At 43.4% G+C, this 14,608-nt stretch overlaps 1 protein-coding gene across 16 annotated transcripts in view; it reads left to right on the forward strand.

Moving 5' to 3' along the window:
* Positions 1–14,608, forward strand: part of LOC126179628 (calcium/calmodulin-dependent protein kinase type II alpha chain) — a 1,032,354-nt gene that overhangs the window by 693,601 nt on the left and 324,145 nt on the right. For all 16 annotated transcript variants that reach the window (XM_049924622.1, XM_049924624.1, XM_049924625.1 and 13 more), the window contains exon 3: positions 11,388–11,447. In XM_049924622.1, coding sequence (XP_049780579.1) covers positions 11,388–11,447 — 60 coding nt within the window. The remainder of the gene's footprint in view (positions 1–11,387; positions 11,448–14,608) is intronic.

Genomic DNA, 14,608 nt, shown 5'->3' on the forward strand with positions numbered 1-14,608 from the left:
CAGCACGTATTTTTTAAAATAGTACCTTATATTTTTATCTGCTAATCCACGTCTTTCCTCAAGAAGAATTCTTCCAAAACGAATCATAGTGTACTATTCGCATGAACTTGACGATATTAAAAACAAACACAAAATTGACTGACTCTCTTGTACTAGCGCACTCGCTGGAGTTGACAGTAAAGGAACTGAAACAAAGAAAAAGTGCACGCTGGTCATTCAGTTAGTCGTCTTCAGGTGAGTGTGAGTACACTGTACACGACGAGAAAGTCGAAATACTACTTTTAATCATAGATTCCCTCTACTATACAAAGCTATCGTTTAAAGGTACTAAAGCTCTGTAGGTTGTGCCTCTGTTCTAATTAAGAATACGTGCTCCACAGATGAGCAACAAAGTATAGTGAATGATTGCACAGTTTTCAGGATCGTGTCCTGCAACATCTTCATTTCACTGTGCAGGTGTTATTTCTTTATACAAGCCGTGTTTAGATAATTATTTTTTTTAAATGCTGTGTCATACAAGGAATTTGTATTGTATATTATGACGACCAGTATGAAGAATAAAGTTGTCATTAGATTGTTTTGTTCTAGTCAGAGCCGGCCTGTAGTGGCCGTGCGGTTCTAGGCGCTACAGTCTGGAACCGCGTGACCGCTATGATCGCAGGTTCGAATCCTGCCTCGGGCATGGATGTGTGTGATGTCCTTAGGTTAGTTAGGTTTAAGTACTTCTAAGTTCTAGGGGACTGAAGACCACAGCAGTTAAGTCCCATAGTGCTCAGAGCCATTTGAACCATTTCTAGTCAGAGGAGTTGCATACAAAACAGACGAAAAGAGGAAATATATAAAATTAATACATACAGACAAAATATAAATACAGTGTGAGGCAATTAGAGCAATATAATAACGGTATATATAAAGAGATTACCAAATCTAAATAAAATCAGGCCAAAAATTGGCGACCTCGACAGCGTTGTCCGTGGCCCACAATAGATCCTCCGGCATGCAGGAAACTGGGCACTGAGGACAGTTGTACAGGTGCTTGGTGATTTGTTCCGCTCCACATTCACATAAAGTTTACGAGTGCCTAAGATAGTTTCATTTGGCCATATCATCCATTGTTCTACCCACACCTCTTCTTAGTCTATTGAGGAACTTCCACCTTTTACATTGTAGATTTTCGCCTGGGTTGGAGAGCCTTCGAAGGTGGGATCCATGATGTGATACCTGCGTTTCTGTTTGTCCACACGTTTTGTCGTGCCATTGTCGTTGATGTACTGTCATTGACGGAAGTTCCTAGGAAGCTTGTCCTAGATTTTAGCCTGCCTATGGGAGTTGGGTGTCAACGCAACGGGTGAGCAGCTTAGTTCCACTTTGCGTCTGTCTGTGTTCGCGGCAACTTCCCTTCTTATATCTGCTGCGGCTACCCTCGCCAGGCTGTAGAGTTTTGAGGTAAGCGTTGCCCTCAGGCATCTTCGTGTTATTCTACATGTCTCGTTGAGGACAACATCCACATGCCTTGCGTGAACAGAACTGTACCAAACAGGCAGCCGTATTCAGCGGCAGAGTGACATAATACGAAGGCCCATGTTCTGAGTATTATCGGTTGGGCACCCAGTCCGCTACTTGTGAGCTTTCTGATGGTGTTATTGTGAGCGGATACTTTTTATTTTGTGATTAGGCAGTGCTTCCCACAGATATTTTGGATTATGACAGTGCTCCAGCTCCATGCCATCCCATACGACTTCTAATTTTCTGTTGGCGTCTTTATTGCTCAGATGAAAAGTGCATACTTGAATTTCAGCCGGATTCGGTTTCATGTAGTTATAGCGGTCGTACGCCGCGTGAGTGCGAAGTCTTTGGGTTGAGTACTAGCGCAAGATCTATATCTGCATCAACATGGTTGCTCTGCAAATCACACTTAAGTGCTTGGCACGGGGTTCATTTAACCACCTTCACAATAATTCTCTATTATTCAATATCTCAACAGCGCACGGAAAAACCGAACACCTATGTCTTTCCGTGCGAGCTCTGATTTCCCTTATTTTATGATGATGATCGTTTCTCCCTATGTAGGTCGGCGTCAACAAAATATTTTCACATTGGAAGGAGAAGGTGATAGAAATTTCGTGAGAAGACCCCGCCGTAACGATAAATGGCTTTGTTTTAATTATGTCCACCGCAAATCCTGTATCATGTCCGTGACACACACTCCTCTATTTTTCGACAGTACGAAACCTGCAGATCTTCTTTTAACTTTCTCTAAAGTTCTCCGTTAATCCTATCTGGTAAGGATCCCATAACACGCAGCAATGCTCCAAAACAGGAAGGACAAGCGTAGTGTAGGCAGTCTGTTTAGTAGATCTGTTGCAGCTTCTAAGTATCTTGCCAATAAAACGCAGTCTTTGGTTCGCCTTCCCCACAACATTTCTGTGCGTTCTTTCCAATTTAACTTGTTCGCAATTGTGATTACTAGGTATTTAGTTTGATTACAGCCCTTTGATTTGACTGGTTTATCATGTAACCGTAGTGTAACAGATTCCTTTTAGCACTCTTGTGGATGACCTCACACTTTTCATTACTTATGGTCAACTGCCAGTTTCCGCACTACACAGATATCATTTCTAAATCGTTTTGCAATTTGTTTTGATCTTCTGGTGACTTTACTAGACGAAAAACAACAGCATCATCTGCAAACAACGTAATGCGGCTGCTCAGGTTGTCTCCTAAATCGTGTATACAGATAAGGAATACCAGAGAGCCTATAACACTACCTCGCAGAACGCCAGAAATCATTTCTGTTTTACTCGATGACTTTCCGCCAGTTACTACGAAGTGTGACCTCTCTGGCAGGAAATCATGAATCTAGTCACATAAATGAGACGATATTCCACAATCACGCAATTTGGCTACTAGCCATTTGTGAAGTAGTGTCAAAAGCCTGCTGGAAATGTAGAAATGCGGAATCAATTTGAAATCCCTTGTCAGTCTCAGCACTTACCGTGAGTAGAGAGCCCGTTCTGTTTCTCAAGAAACTTGTTTTCCAAATCAGTGTGGAATGTGTATTAATAGTACGATCTCTTCGAGCAATGATGACGCTTTTTGTGTGAAGAGGTTGTCTGTCGGTGGTCGTTGCTATAGATGTTAAACAAGGTTGGTGTTGGGACGCTACCATGGGACAGACCGCTTTTTTGTGTTCTTCATCTGCTGTTCTTGCTGTCTAGTTCGACATACAATCTACGTTTCTGAAGGGCAGTTCCTATGAAGCACGTAAAGAAATAGTCTCTCATTAACTGATACAGTTTGTGCAACATGATATTGTGCTGCACAGTATAATAAGCTGCAGATGTGCCATGTCCAAATTCAAATGTCCTCTGATGGCTCTCTCGGCAAAGAAAAACGGACAAAACATGTCATTTAATACTAATACTTTGACTCTTTTTTCGATGATGAATCGTATCGATACTTTTTTTACCAGTACGTTGTTCGTTACTGATGTGTGCAGTAAGCACGAATTTAGTTTGATAGGTTTTTATCCTCTCCTTCGAATAATGATGATGCATGTGACAGCGAGCTATAGAGGTTCAGGCCGTTTATATGCTTTTTGTTGATGTTGACTACTGTTGTGTATTCAGCACCTGTAGCTACTCGGAAATGACCAAAAGTTCAAAACTGTGATAGTTGATTATTGTAATAAATGTCTAGTTAATGGCAAATATGAAGTCATTTAAATAATTTATATTTTCGGAAACTAAGTATTTTTAAGGTTTTAGTATCTTACTGACAGTGGTACTTTCGACGCAGAAAAATTGGGGCTTTACATTCCAACGACGAAGTCGTTAGGGACGAAGTTCGAACGAAAAAATCAGTGAGAGCGGAATTGTCATCACCGAAAAATGGTTGAAACGCAAAAAGAGCTTCTTGTTCCGAGGCAAGTGATTCTGCAGGACGGAAGACGAAACAGGAGAGTAATAAAATTGAAGTATTGATGTATCTGTCTCTTTTTTATTGGTTTGATATGTTCAGATAGTTGGCACGTTAAGGCAGCAGCAAGTGAACTCACTAATCAACATACTGAAGCTTCACTGGCCCAAAGTAAATAAATAAATAAAACTACTCGAGCTTCGCATGTTCGCCTCGCGAGTGGAGTGCGCCTAAAGTGATAGCATAGGCACAACGCCACACACTTTGGATGCGCGGGTTGCCGCATAGCGACAAGGGCCTAGTCGGAGTCACCTTTACAAGTTACGGGTCCGAACGCCAGGGAACATTAAATGTTTAATTCTACGATTCTCCTGTTTCGTCTGCCACCCTAGATATTCAGCCACTTACCTAGTAAGTGAATCACTGAGTGAGTGCGAAACGCTACTGTGCAGTCGATCATTAAATTTATACTTATTCTGTGGGAATGAACTTTCGTTGTTAGTAAAAGTAGTCACCTGATAAATTCTCATCGGTCAGTATTACACCTGTCATTTACAGACGTTTAAGTTACGGCTCGACTTCTATTCAGACTTACTCTGTGTTATTTGTCAACTGTTAGGTTAATCTCCATCTGAAAACAACGTTGCTGTCTGGCGTTTTACTTGTGTAGCTAGATTGTCATGTGCTTTACTTGTGTCGTTCACTCTTTATTGTGTTAGTTACATTCAGTATAGTACTTATAATTTATTTTGTATTTCTTCGCTTTGAATTCAACTGGATTGCTGATAAAAATACCATCATTGAACAGAGGCAGGAAGGAGGCTGTTCTCAAAACGAACAAATGCTAGAAGATTGTTTCTAACTCTACATACGGTTTTAAAAACTTTCTTTCGTGCAAGTATTACTTTACATCTAACTGAGGAGCTATCCATAAATATTACCCATGATAGTAGGTGTAATTATTCTTTGACTAAAACAGCAGGCCTCCATTTATATATTTTCCTGTTTAAATTTTCATCATTATACAGAACCAATGATTCTGCATTTTCTACCCTTTGGACTGTATGCCGTTGACATACTACAGCGATAGAAGACAGTGTATTTCTGACTGTAAAACTAGTATGAGCTTTTCGTTTTCATTGTTTAAAGCAACTCCATGCCATCTTCATTCGTATATGCAAGCTATTTTTTATTAAAATGTCTTCCCTGTACTGAGTCGGCCGTTGTGGCCGAGCCGTTCTAGGCGCTTCAGTCTGGAACCGCGCGACCGCTACGGTCGCAGGTTCGAATCCTGCCTCGGGCATGGATGTGTGTGATGTCCTTAGGTTAGTTAGGTTTAAGTATAGTTCTAAGTTCTAGGGTACTGATGAGCTCAGATGCTAATTCCCATAGTGCTCAGAGCCATTTGTACCATTTTTGAACCCTGTACGGAAATATACGAAATGGATGTACGAGTACAGGTTTTAGGAAAATGGCTGACGACCTATGGAAGTTTGGGTCTGGCCGTGAGTCGTTCTCAGGTAGCCTAATGATGCCGGCACGGTAGCTCAGCGTGTTTGGTCAGACACGTGCCGTGTCTCTGTAATAAAAAAAAAACTGAGTGAAAAGATCAACAACGAACTTCAATGGATGTCATGTGACGTCCGCTTCGACCAAATACAACCAACAAAAAAACTCGCCGGCACGGTAGCTCAGCGTGTTCGGTCAGAGAGCTGGTTGGCCTCTGTAATAAAAAAATTGAGTGAAAGGATCAACAACGAACTTGAAAGGATGATACTTGGATTCTGTTATACAACTGATGATTGTCCATATTCGCAGCGATGAATACCGTTCATTTATGTATGATGAGGTCTGTGCTGCTCCCTGTTGCAGATCAAATAGTAGACCATTAATATAGCACAAGAACATTCGTTGCTTCCCTTGTAGACGTTGTGGCGTTTCTGTTGAACTGCCTAGTATAACATTAGAATTTATATTTCATAAAAAGGAACTAATGATGGAATGTTATGAGTGATACAGTAAAATGCTACGAATAAGCAGAAGATAATACCAAATCGTATATTTTAGCATTTGAAATTGTCGGTATATACCGTAACTGTCTCAGTACAACCGTGTTAATGAAATCCAGACGATCGTTAGTTTAGGAGGCCGCTATTCCACAGGTGGGTGACGACCACTTAGTAAGTTAACGTATCAAAAATTTTTGACTGTGATGAAAGCGGAGTGGTTTAAACAGTACTTATTGATGTCTGTCTAATCACGCTTCTTACAAAAGTCATTATTCTGAAATGGTGTTCTATTACACTTCTATCAAATGAAAACATGACTGCTTAGAGGGGGTGAGATGAGCCACGCCGAAGAGATATGTTTTCGGTTATGATGCGTATCAGTTAACGTGTTTGCGTGAGGAAACGTAAGTAATCAACTTTTCAGTAACTGAGAAAAGGCCACAATACCTCTACAGCCACATTGTAGCGCCATTTGCTGAGAAGACACTAAATCTAATATAAAATATATCTTACATATTCTGCAGCAAAGGACTTGGAAGAAAAGTTGAACGGAATGGACATTATCTTAAAAGGAGGATATAAGATGGACATCAACAAAAGCAAAACGAGGATAATGGAACGCTGTCGAATTAAATCAGGTGAAACCGAAGCAATTAGATTAGGAAATGAGAAACTTAAAGTAGTAGATGCGTTAGCTATTTGGGCAGCAAAATAACTGAGGATGGTCAAAGTAGAGACATTATAAAATGTAGACTGGCGATGGCAAGGAAAGCGTTTCTGAAGAAGAGATTTGTTAACATGGAGTATAGATTTAAGTGTCAGGAAGTCTTTTCTGAAAGTATTTGTGTGGATTGTAGCCATGTGTGGATGTGAAACATGGACGATGAACAGTTTAGACAACAAGAGAATAGAAACTTTGAAAAGAGGTGCTACAGAAGAATGCTGAAGATTAGATGGATAGATCACGTAACTAATGAGGAGGTACTGAATATAATTGGGGAGAAGAGGAATTTGTGCCACAACTTGACTAGAAGAAGGGATCGGTAGGTAGGACACGTTCTGAGGCATCAAGGGATCACCAGTTTAGTACTGGAGGGAAGCGTGGAGGGTAAAAATCTTAGAGGGAGACCAAGAGGTGAATACATTAAGAAGATTCAGAAGGATGTGGCTTTCAGTAGTTACACGGAGACAAAGAGGCTTGCACAGGATAGAGTAGCATGGAGAGCTGGTTCAAATGGCTCTGAGCACTATGGGACTTAACATCTGTGGTCATCAGTCCCCTAGAACTTAGAACTACTTAAACCTAACTAACCTAAGGACATCACACACATCCATGCCCGAGGCAGGATTCGAACCTGTGACCGTAGCAGTCACGCGGTTCCGGACTGAGCGCCTAGAACCGCGAGACCACCGCGGCCGGCTCATGGAGAGCTGCATCAAACGATGTTTTGGACTGAAGACCATAACAACAACAATATATTCTGCCAAATCTAATATAAAACATATCTAACGTATTCTGCTCACATACCGCATGTCTCATCCTCGGTTTAAACAGTAGACTGTTAGTCCGGAGTGTTCAAATTCCTGTGTGGCCACCCAGCTTAAAATTTTCCGTGGTTTCCCGAATACGAAAAAGTGTTTATCGGGCGATGCTTTTGGAATCGACACACACAATTTCTTTTGCCAGTCCTTGTCCTTCCACGGGTGCACTTCGTCGATGGGACTGTGTACCCTAAGCTCCCCTCCCCCCTTCCCTCCACCCCTGCCCCTTTCCCTTCGTGCCGCACTTATGCCTGACTAGTAGCGTGGGCACAAATGTTAACATCGTGTAGACAAACAACAATCATTGCATGAAATAACATAGCTAGAACATGTTTATCAGGAACGTACACTCACTAGCCCAAACCTTGTGACCACCTGAATAGCAGCGTGTTGGTCCACCTATGGAACACAAAACAGCAGCGATTATGCGTTGCATGTATTCACCAAGTCCTTGATAGGTTTCCGGTGGTATGTGGCACACAGGTGTCTACGTACAGGTAAATTTACGAGTAGGTGTGTTGTGGGCTTGGAAATGGTCCCCAATAGTATTTCAGCTCTCCATGGGGTTCAGCTCAGGCGATTTTGATGGCCAAAGCATCAAAGTGAATTCACTTTCGTGCTTCCCAAACCACCGTAGCGTGATTCTGGCGTTGTCACACGAGGAAGTTATCCTTGTGGAACGTAACACTGCCGTCGGGGAAGATCTGGGCCATGGAAGGTTGTATGTAGCCCGCAATATAATATCCACGTAGTCCACAGCTGTCACGGTTCTTTCGATTACTATCAGAGGTCCCATGGAAGCCCGGATGAAGTCTCCCATAGTGTAACACAGCGCACACTGGCCTGCATTCGTGTCGCGTTGCATGTTTCGTTCAGCCGTTCGCTTGTACGACGGTCTAATAAGAAAATGATTCTTCCCACCAAGCGACACTTTTCCATTGATCCAAGCTCCAATGCGGACTAGCCTGTGCCCATTGCAATCTAACTGTCGCTTGCTCAACATGGGAACACCGAAACACTTGTATCTGCACCAGCATCGTACACTGCCGTCAGATCTGCCATACATTGCCGCCTATCCTGCTTTATAGAGCTGAGAAGCTTTCGACGTCCACGTTCTGTTGCGTGAGTTTTCAACGCCTTGTCACCTACTCTTGGTTTCGCCGTCTTTCAGCCGCCTTCCCCAGATGCTCACAGTAGAAACGCGCCGCAGCCGCAGCCGACCAGCTTCGCCGTTTCCGATATGCTAGTTACCGGGCGATGGGCCATAACGATCTGTCGTCAGTCAGTGAATGAACTCATTCATGGCCCGTACTGTCATTAAAATAATTCCCCATTCATTCACGGCACGTATTGTCTTTAAAATAATTCCCCTCTCGTGTATGTGCCGCTTATGTGCTTTACTTACTACGTCACGCGTCTCCGGTATCAAAAGGCTGCCTACCTTATAGCGGTGGGCAGTATTTGGTTCACGAGTGTATACACTCCTGGAAATTGAAATAAGAACACCGTGAATTCATTGTCCCAGGAAGGGGAAACTTTATTGACACATTCCTGGGGTCAGATACATCACATGATCACACTGACAGAACCACAGGCACATAGACACAGGCAACAGAGCATGCACAATGTCGGCACTAGTACAGTGTATATCCACCTTTCGCAGCAATGCAGGCTGCTATTCTCCCATGGAGACGATCGTAGAGATGCTGGATGTAGTCCTGTGGAACGGCTTGCCATGCCATTTCCACCTGGCGCCTCAGTTGGACCAGCGTTCGTGCTGGACGTGCAGACCGCGTGAGACGACGCTTCATCCAGTCCCAAACATGCTCAATGGGGGACAGATCCGGAGATCTTGCTGGCCAGGGTAGTTGACTTACACCTTCTAGAGCACGTTGGGTGGCACGGTATACATGCGGACGTGTATTGTCCTGTTGGAACAGCAAGTTCCCTTGCCGGTCTAGGAATTGTAGAACGATGGGTTCGATGACGGTTTGGATGTACCGTGCACTATTCAGTGTCCCCTCGACGATCACCAGTGGTGTACGGCCAGTGTAGGAGATCGCTCCCCACACCATGATGCCGGGTGTTGGCCCTGTGTGCCTCGGTCGTATGCAGTCCTGATTGTGGCGCTCACCTGCACGGCGCCAAACACGCATACGACCATCATTGGCACCAAGGCAGAAGCGACTCTCATCGCTGAAGACGACACGTCTCCATTCGTCCCTCCATTCACGCCTGTCGCGACACCACTGGAGGCGGGCTGCACGATGTTGGGGCGTGAGCGGAAGACGGCCTAACGGTGTGCGGGACCGTAGCCCAGCTTCATGGAGACGGTTGCGAATGGTCCTCGCCGATACCCCAGGAGCAACAGTGTCCCTAATTTGCTGGGAAGTGGCGGTGCGGTCCCCTACGGCACTGCGTAGGATCCTACGGTCTTGGCGTGCATCCGTACGTCGCTGCAGTCCGGTCCCAGGTCGACGGGCACGTGCACCTTCCGCCGACCACTGGCGACAACATCGATGTACTGTGGAGACCTCACGCCCCACGTGTTGAGCAATTCGGCGGTACGTCCACCCGGCCTCCCGCATGCCCACTATACGCCCTCGCTTAAAGTCCGTCAACTGCACATACGGTTCACGTCCACGCTGTCGCGGCATGCTACCAGTGTTAAAGACTGCGATGGAGCTCCGTATGCCACGGCAAACTGGCTGACACTGACGGCGGCGGTGCACAAATGCTGCGCAGCTAGCGCCATTCGACGGCCAACACCGCGGTTCCTGGTGTGTCCGCTGTGCCGTGCGTGTGATCATTGCTTGTACAGCCCTCTCGCAGTGTCCGGAGCAAGTATGGTGGGTCTGACACACCGGTGTCAATGTGTTCTTTTTTCAATTTCCAGGAGTGTATATTATATAGCATAGTCACAAACAATGTGAAAACCTTGTAAGCGTGTTGCAGGGTAGGCTGTGCTGAGAAATAATCGTTCAGAAGAAATTCGAAACGTTGCACCGTTTCCGATCTACTTAACATTGAAGTTAACCAATCATGCCCCCCGCCCATATGGGCACCCGAGACTGGTCCATGTTTGGCTCGGTTTCGATCCTTACTAACGTCTCGTGTCCAGTTCTTGTAACGCTCTCTTGTTAGGGTTTAGGAAACAAAACGAAGAAGCACATGCTTGGCGATACTGCCTCTAGCGGGCCGCTTAAACTTCCGCGCGTAACGACCTGAGTGCCTAACTTCATACTAAGTAACTCGGAAAAGGTGCAACGTCTCGAATTTTTTAACCATTTTTCTCAGCTCAACCGATCCTGCAACACTCTTGCGAGCATTTAGACTGTTTCTGACCGCCCTATATATGTTATTTTGACAAGTAATTGTAAGGAAGTCACTCGCAAGTCTATGAATATGTTGGACGTTGTTGGGAAGAATGGAAATGCATCTTACATTATCAAGGCGGGAATCATGACGGAGAACGAACTTTTAGTACTTTCATAGGTTAAATTCGCCTGGCACTACGCTTTTGGATCTGTTGCCCATGATGTGGTCTTTCCTAATATTATGAAACCGCGCACTTCTACTTCTTAAATTTATCGTTGTCTAATCTCTACCTTTTGATGCGATCTTCTGTTTATTGCTGTCTTTGCTTTTTTTATATTCTGCTTATGCTTAAATTGATAATTTTATGACTTCCTTAAAGTACAGCAAAAGAGAGCGATATGTCTGAGGGACTTAAACGCTGTCTGTCAAAAAAGGCGTTTCACGTTAAAAGTTATGTCATGTATCGGCATAAAATATTAATTTGTGTGATCGAGTCAGCCGACGCTGTTTTCCGACTCACTCGGAGAACTTATGAAAATATTCTTACTTAATAATATTTTCTACGTATTATGTAATTAAATGTTTGTTTTTATGTTCCAGATTTCCAGAAGCTCGAGAGAGAAGCTCGTATATGCAGGAAGCTGCAACATCCGAACATAGGTAAGTGTGTGTCTTTCCGTTTTTTCTCATTCCGACAGCCCAGTAAACTTCAGTAAGCCAAAGACCGATAGAGGGTGAAATTTCGTGACCCAACGGTCGCAGTGTCGCTTGATGAAGCAAAACGACACAACTGCTACAATTTTCTTGTTGCCGAAATGTCAGTTGTTCAAATTTGCGGCAGCTGAAAACTGTATGCCACACGCAGAGCTTTGGATTTCGACGGCAGTGCTCTTACCGAGAATTTTTTTTTAATTTATTGGCTTTCGGAATATGCCCATGCAGACTTCTCAACTCTGGAAATGTCATACTACAGTTCGTTTTGACAATTCGGAGTATACGTTAGTTCAAGTGGTACCGTGGTACGAAGTTTTTTTTACCGACTGTTGAGCTGTACAGGCGCGACTTCTCACTCGACCTCAGAGCTTCAATTCTGCGTATAGCTTCTGGAGTCGTGCCTGCATAGCGCAACACTCAGTAAGAGCACTGCCCTCGAAATTGGTTCGAGTCCCGATTGGACACACAGCGTAGCGGAAGGTTGCGTAATACCGGTCAAGTAAGCTTTACCGAAATTATATGTTTTGAAAGTGTTATCGAAAAATTCTTCACACCAAAAATACTACGATACATTACTTAACAAAATTATAACCTCAATGTTACAACAACATAGTTCGATGACTTTGTGTACATTTTTCCACCTTGTGAATTTTGATCATTAAAATGTTAGGAGTGTTGTTTCGGACACAAAATATTAACGTGTAAAAATGTCATTTTTGTTACAAAAAGATTTAACTGTGCCGTAAATGATTATGAAAATTAAACTAAAATATATCAAGTTATATATCGGGTCGTTGGGGATATGTTGACACAAATAAGCAAAAATTCATATCAAAGTTATTAAGTTGAAGTTTCGATCAGGATAGCCCTAAACCAAAGTACTAGTTTAGCCTTTAGACAAACATTTGTCACACATGTAATAAAGCCTGTACAGTTCTCAATGAACAAACTCTCTTAAGTGGTATCGAATCCAATTTCTTCTTAACTGCACGGCTTCGGCAAATACCCTTTCCTGTTCACCACCGAATGTTGTCGGAAAAACATGTTATTTCTAAAACGGTTTAACGTCCACCTCTTTGTTTTCCCGAAAAGTCTATCTCCTAATTTACTTTTTTTCTCGCTCGCTTTCCTGATTGACATTTTAAAAAGTCTGAATTTTTCTACGACTTCCTTCACGTTATTTTAATCGCATTTATGTCGTGACTTTTCCATATACGCCTTTTAAAAAGAAAAACAAAACATAAAAATATCAGTTATCTGGTTTGTCCGTTACAACTCGAAATTACTTTATATTATGCAACACGAACTTCCCGCGGTTTAACATACTCTTCGTTATTACTTTGCTAGATATTGTCACAGCCTACAATATAGACAATAATATCAGTTGTACAATAAAAATGTAACATAACTTTGTAGTGTCGTGTTTTGTTTGCAGTAATGTAACGTTTGTACACCGAAAAACTCACTATTAGCAGATAACTTGTTACCACTTTGAAAAGCACTGTTGTTTTGATTGTAAATCCCTTAACGGTCATGTTCCTCCGTAGTTCACACCACAGTGGGGTTTGGGTGCTTCCATTAGCAGTAGAGATTGGAGATAGCTCTTGTCCGGTACAATCCGCTGTCCCATATTATCCGACCCTGCTTTGGATCTGGTAAGAGTTTGGAAACGCTGTACAATCTGCAGCAGAGTGAACATTCATTCTAGAAACATTGGTCATTAATATCAAGCAAGCGTCTTCAAGTTCGTCTAATGCTGACAGATCCAGTTTGCAGGAAATCGGGGCTAAGTACTGGTGGTTAAAAAAAAAATCAGCAGAGCAAGGACCTTTCTCCTTCGAAGAGAGAACTGTTAATGGTACCTGGACATGCTGCTGTATTGTGCCTCATGCCACAACGTAAGCAGGGATTTCATCTTTCAACAAAATGTAAGACCTACACATTTCCACAGTTGTGTGCGAGATTACCTGAAGAAGATGTTGCCATGACGTTGGATATTCTTTGTTGAGGCCGGACTTGAAACCTTGTAGTATTTTCTTATGAGATTACATCAGGAATGTCGTTAATGTCCACCTCGACCATAGAACCTCGAAGACTTGGGACACGGCATCCTAGCAATTTTTCGAACCGTCATTCGTGTTATCGTGTTATCTGGGTCGGACATGCATGAAATTGGACTACCGATTAGATGGGTGCCCTGTGATGCAATGTGAACACACATAAGTCATAAATATTTTTAAAAACCTAAGAGTTTGTCCTTTAAATACTGCCCATTTATCTGTAGCGATGGTCTGAAAATTTTTGTGGTGGATTGTGCAGCGCCCAGAAGTCGCGGTGCAGGCCATTTCACGAACAAAACTCGGAACACCTGGCAACCCGACGTTCGGTCTAAATTCTGTCCGTCGGTGTACGGATTTGGCGAACACTGGGCCAGCGCGCGGCGTTCTCTGGAGTGCAGACTGGAATCTGCAGGCGACCCGTCCAGCACCGCACCGCAGCTCGCCTCGACCCCGAACACCTGTTGATCGCTACCCTGCTTACCGTGCGACACACCAGCCTCCCTTGGCCGTGAAATTGGATTTGCTATCCATCTTCATTCAGCGCTCGCTACCTACACGGTGCCTCATGAAAATCGTTACAAGTATATTCTCGGGCAATTTTATTCCCATTTCTTTGGTTTTAGTTTGACTTCCATAACCCAAGATCTTCATGTGCTCGTGGGAAAAATTTAAATTTAAAAAATATGTATTCCCACTGTATGATCTACAGTGTGTTTCAGATAAGTTACGAGGGGCATTCTATATTGATTTACACTTTTATTTCTGCCGTCATCCATTGTGCGCCATTTGACTCATTGCAATTGTAATGAGTACAGATGTAGTACTTTGGTCTAACCGTAGGTGGCAGGACAGCTACAACAAGTGTACACAGCTCATTTTACCAACTGCAGCCATTACGTGAACGGACGACATGGCGTGTGATCATCAAGGACAACGCTGGAGTCGGCCGGAGTGGCCGAGCGGTTCTAGGCGCTACAAAATGGGTCAAGTGGCTCTAAGCACTATGGGACTCAACTTCTAAGAACTAGTTAAACCTAACTAACCTAA

Source organism: Schistocerca cancellata, chromosome 1 (genome assembly GCF_023864275.1).
Source record: "Schistocerca cancellata isolate TAMUIC-IGC-003103 chromosome 1, iqSchCanc2.1, whole genome shotgun sequence".
NCBI lineage: Eukaryota > Metazoa > Arthropoda > Insecta > Orthoptera > Acrididae > Schistocerca > Schistocerca cancellata.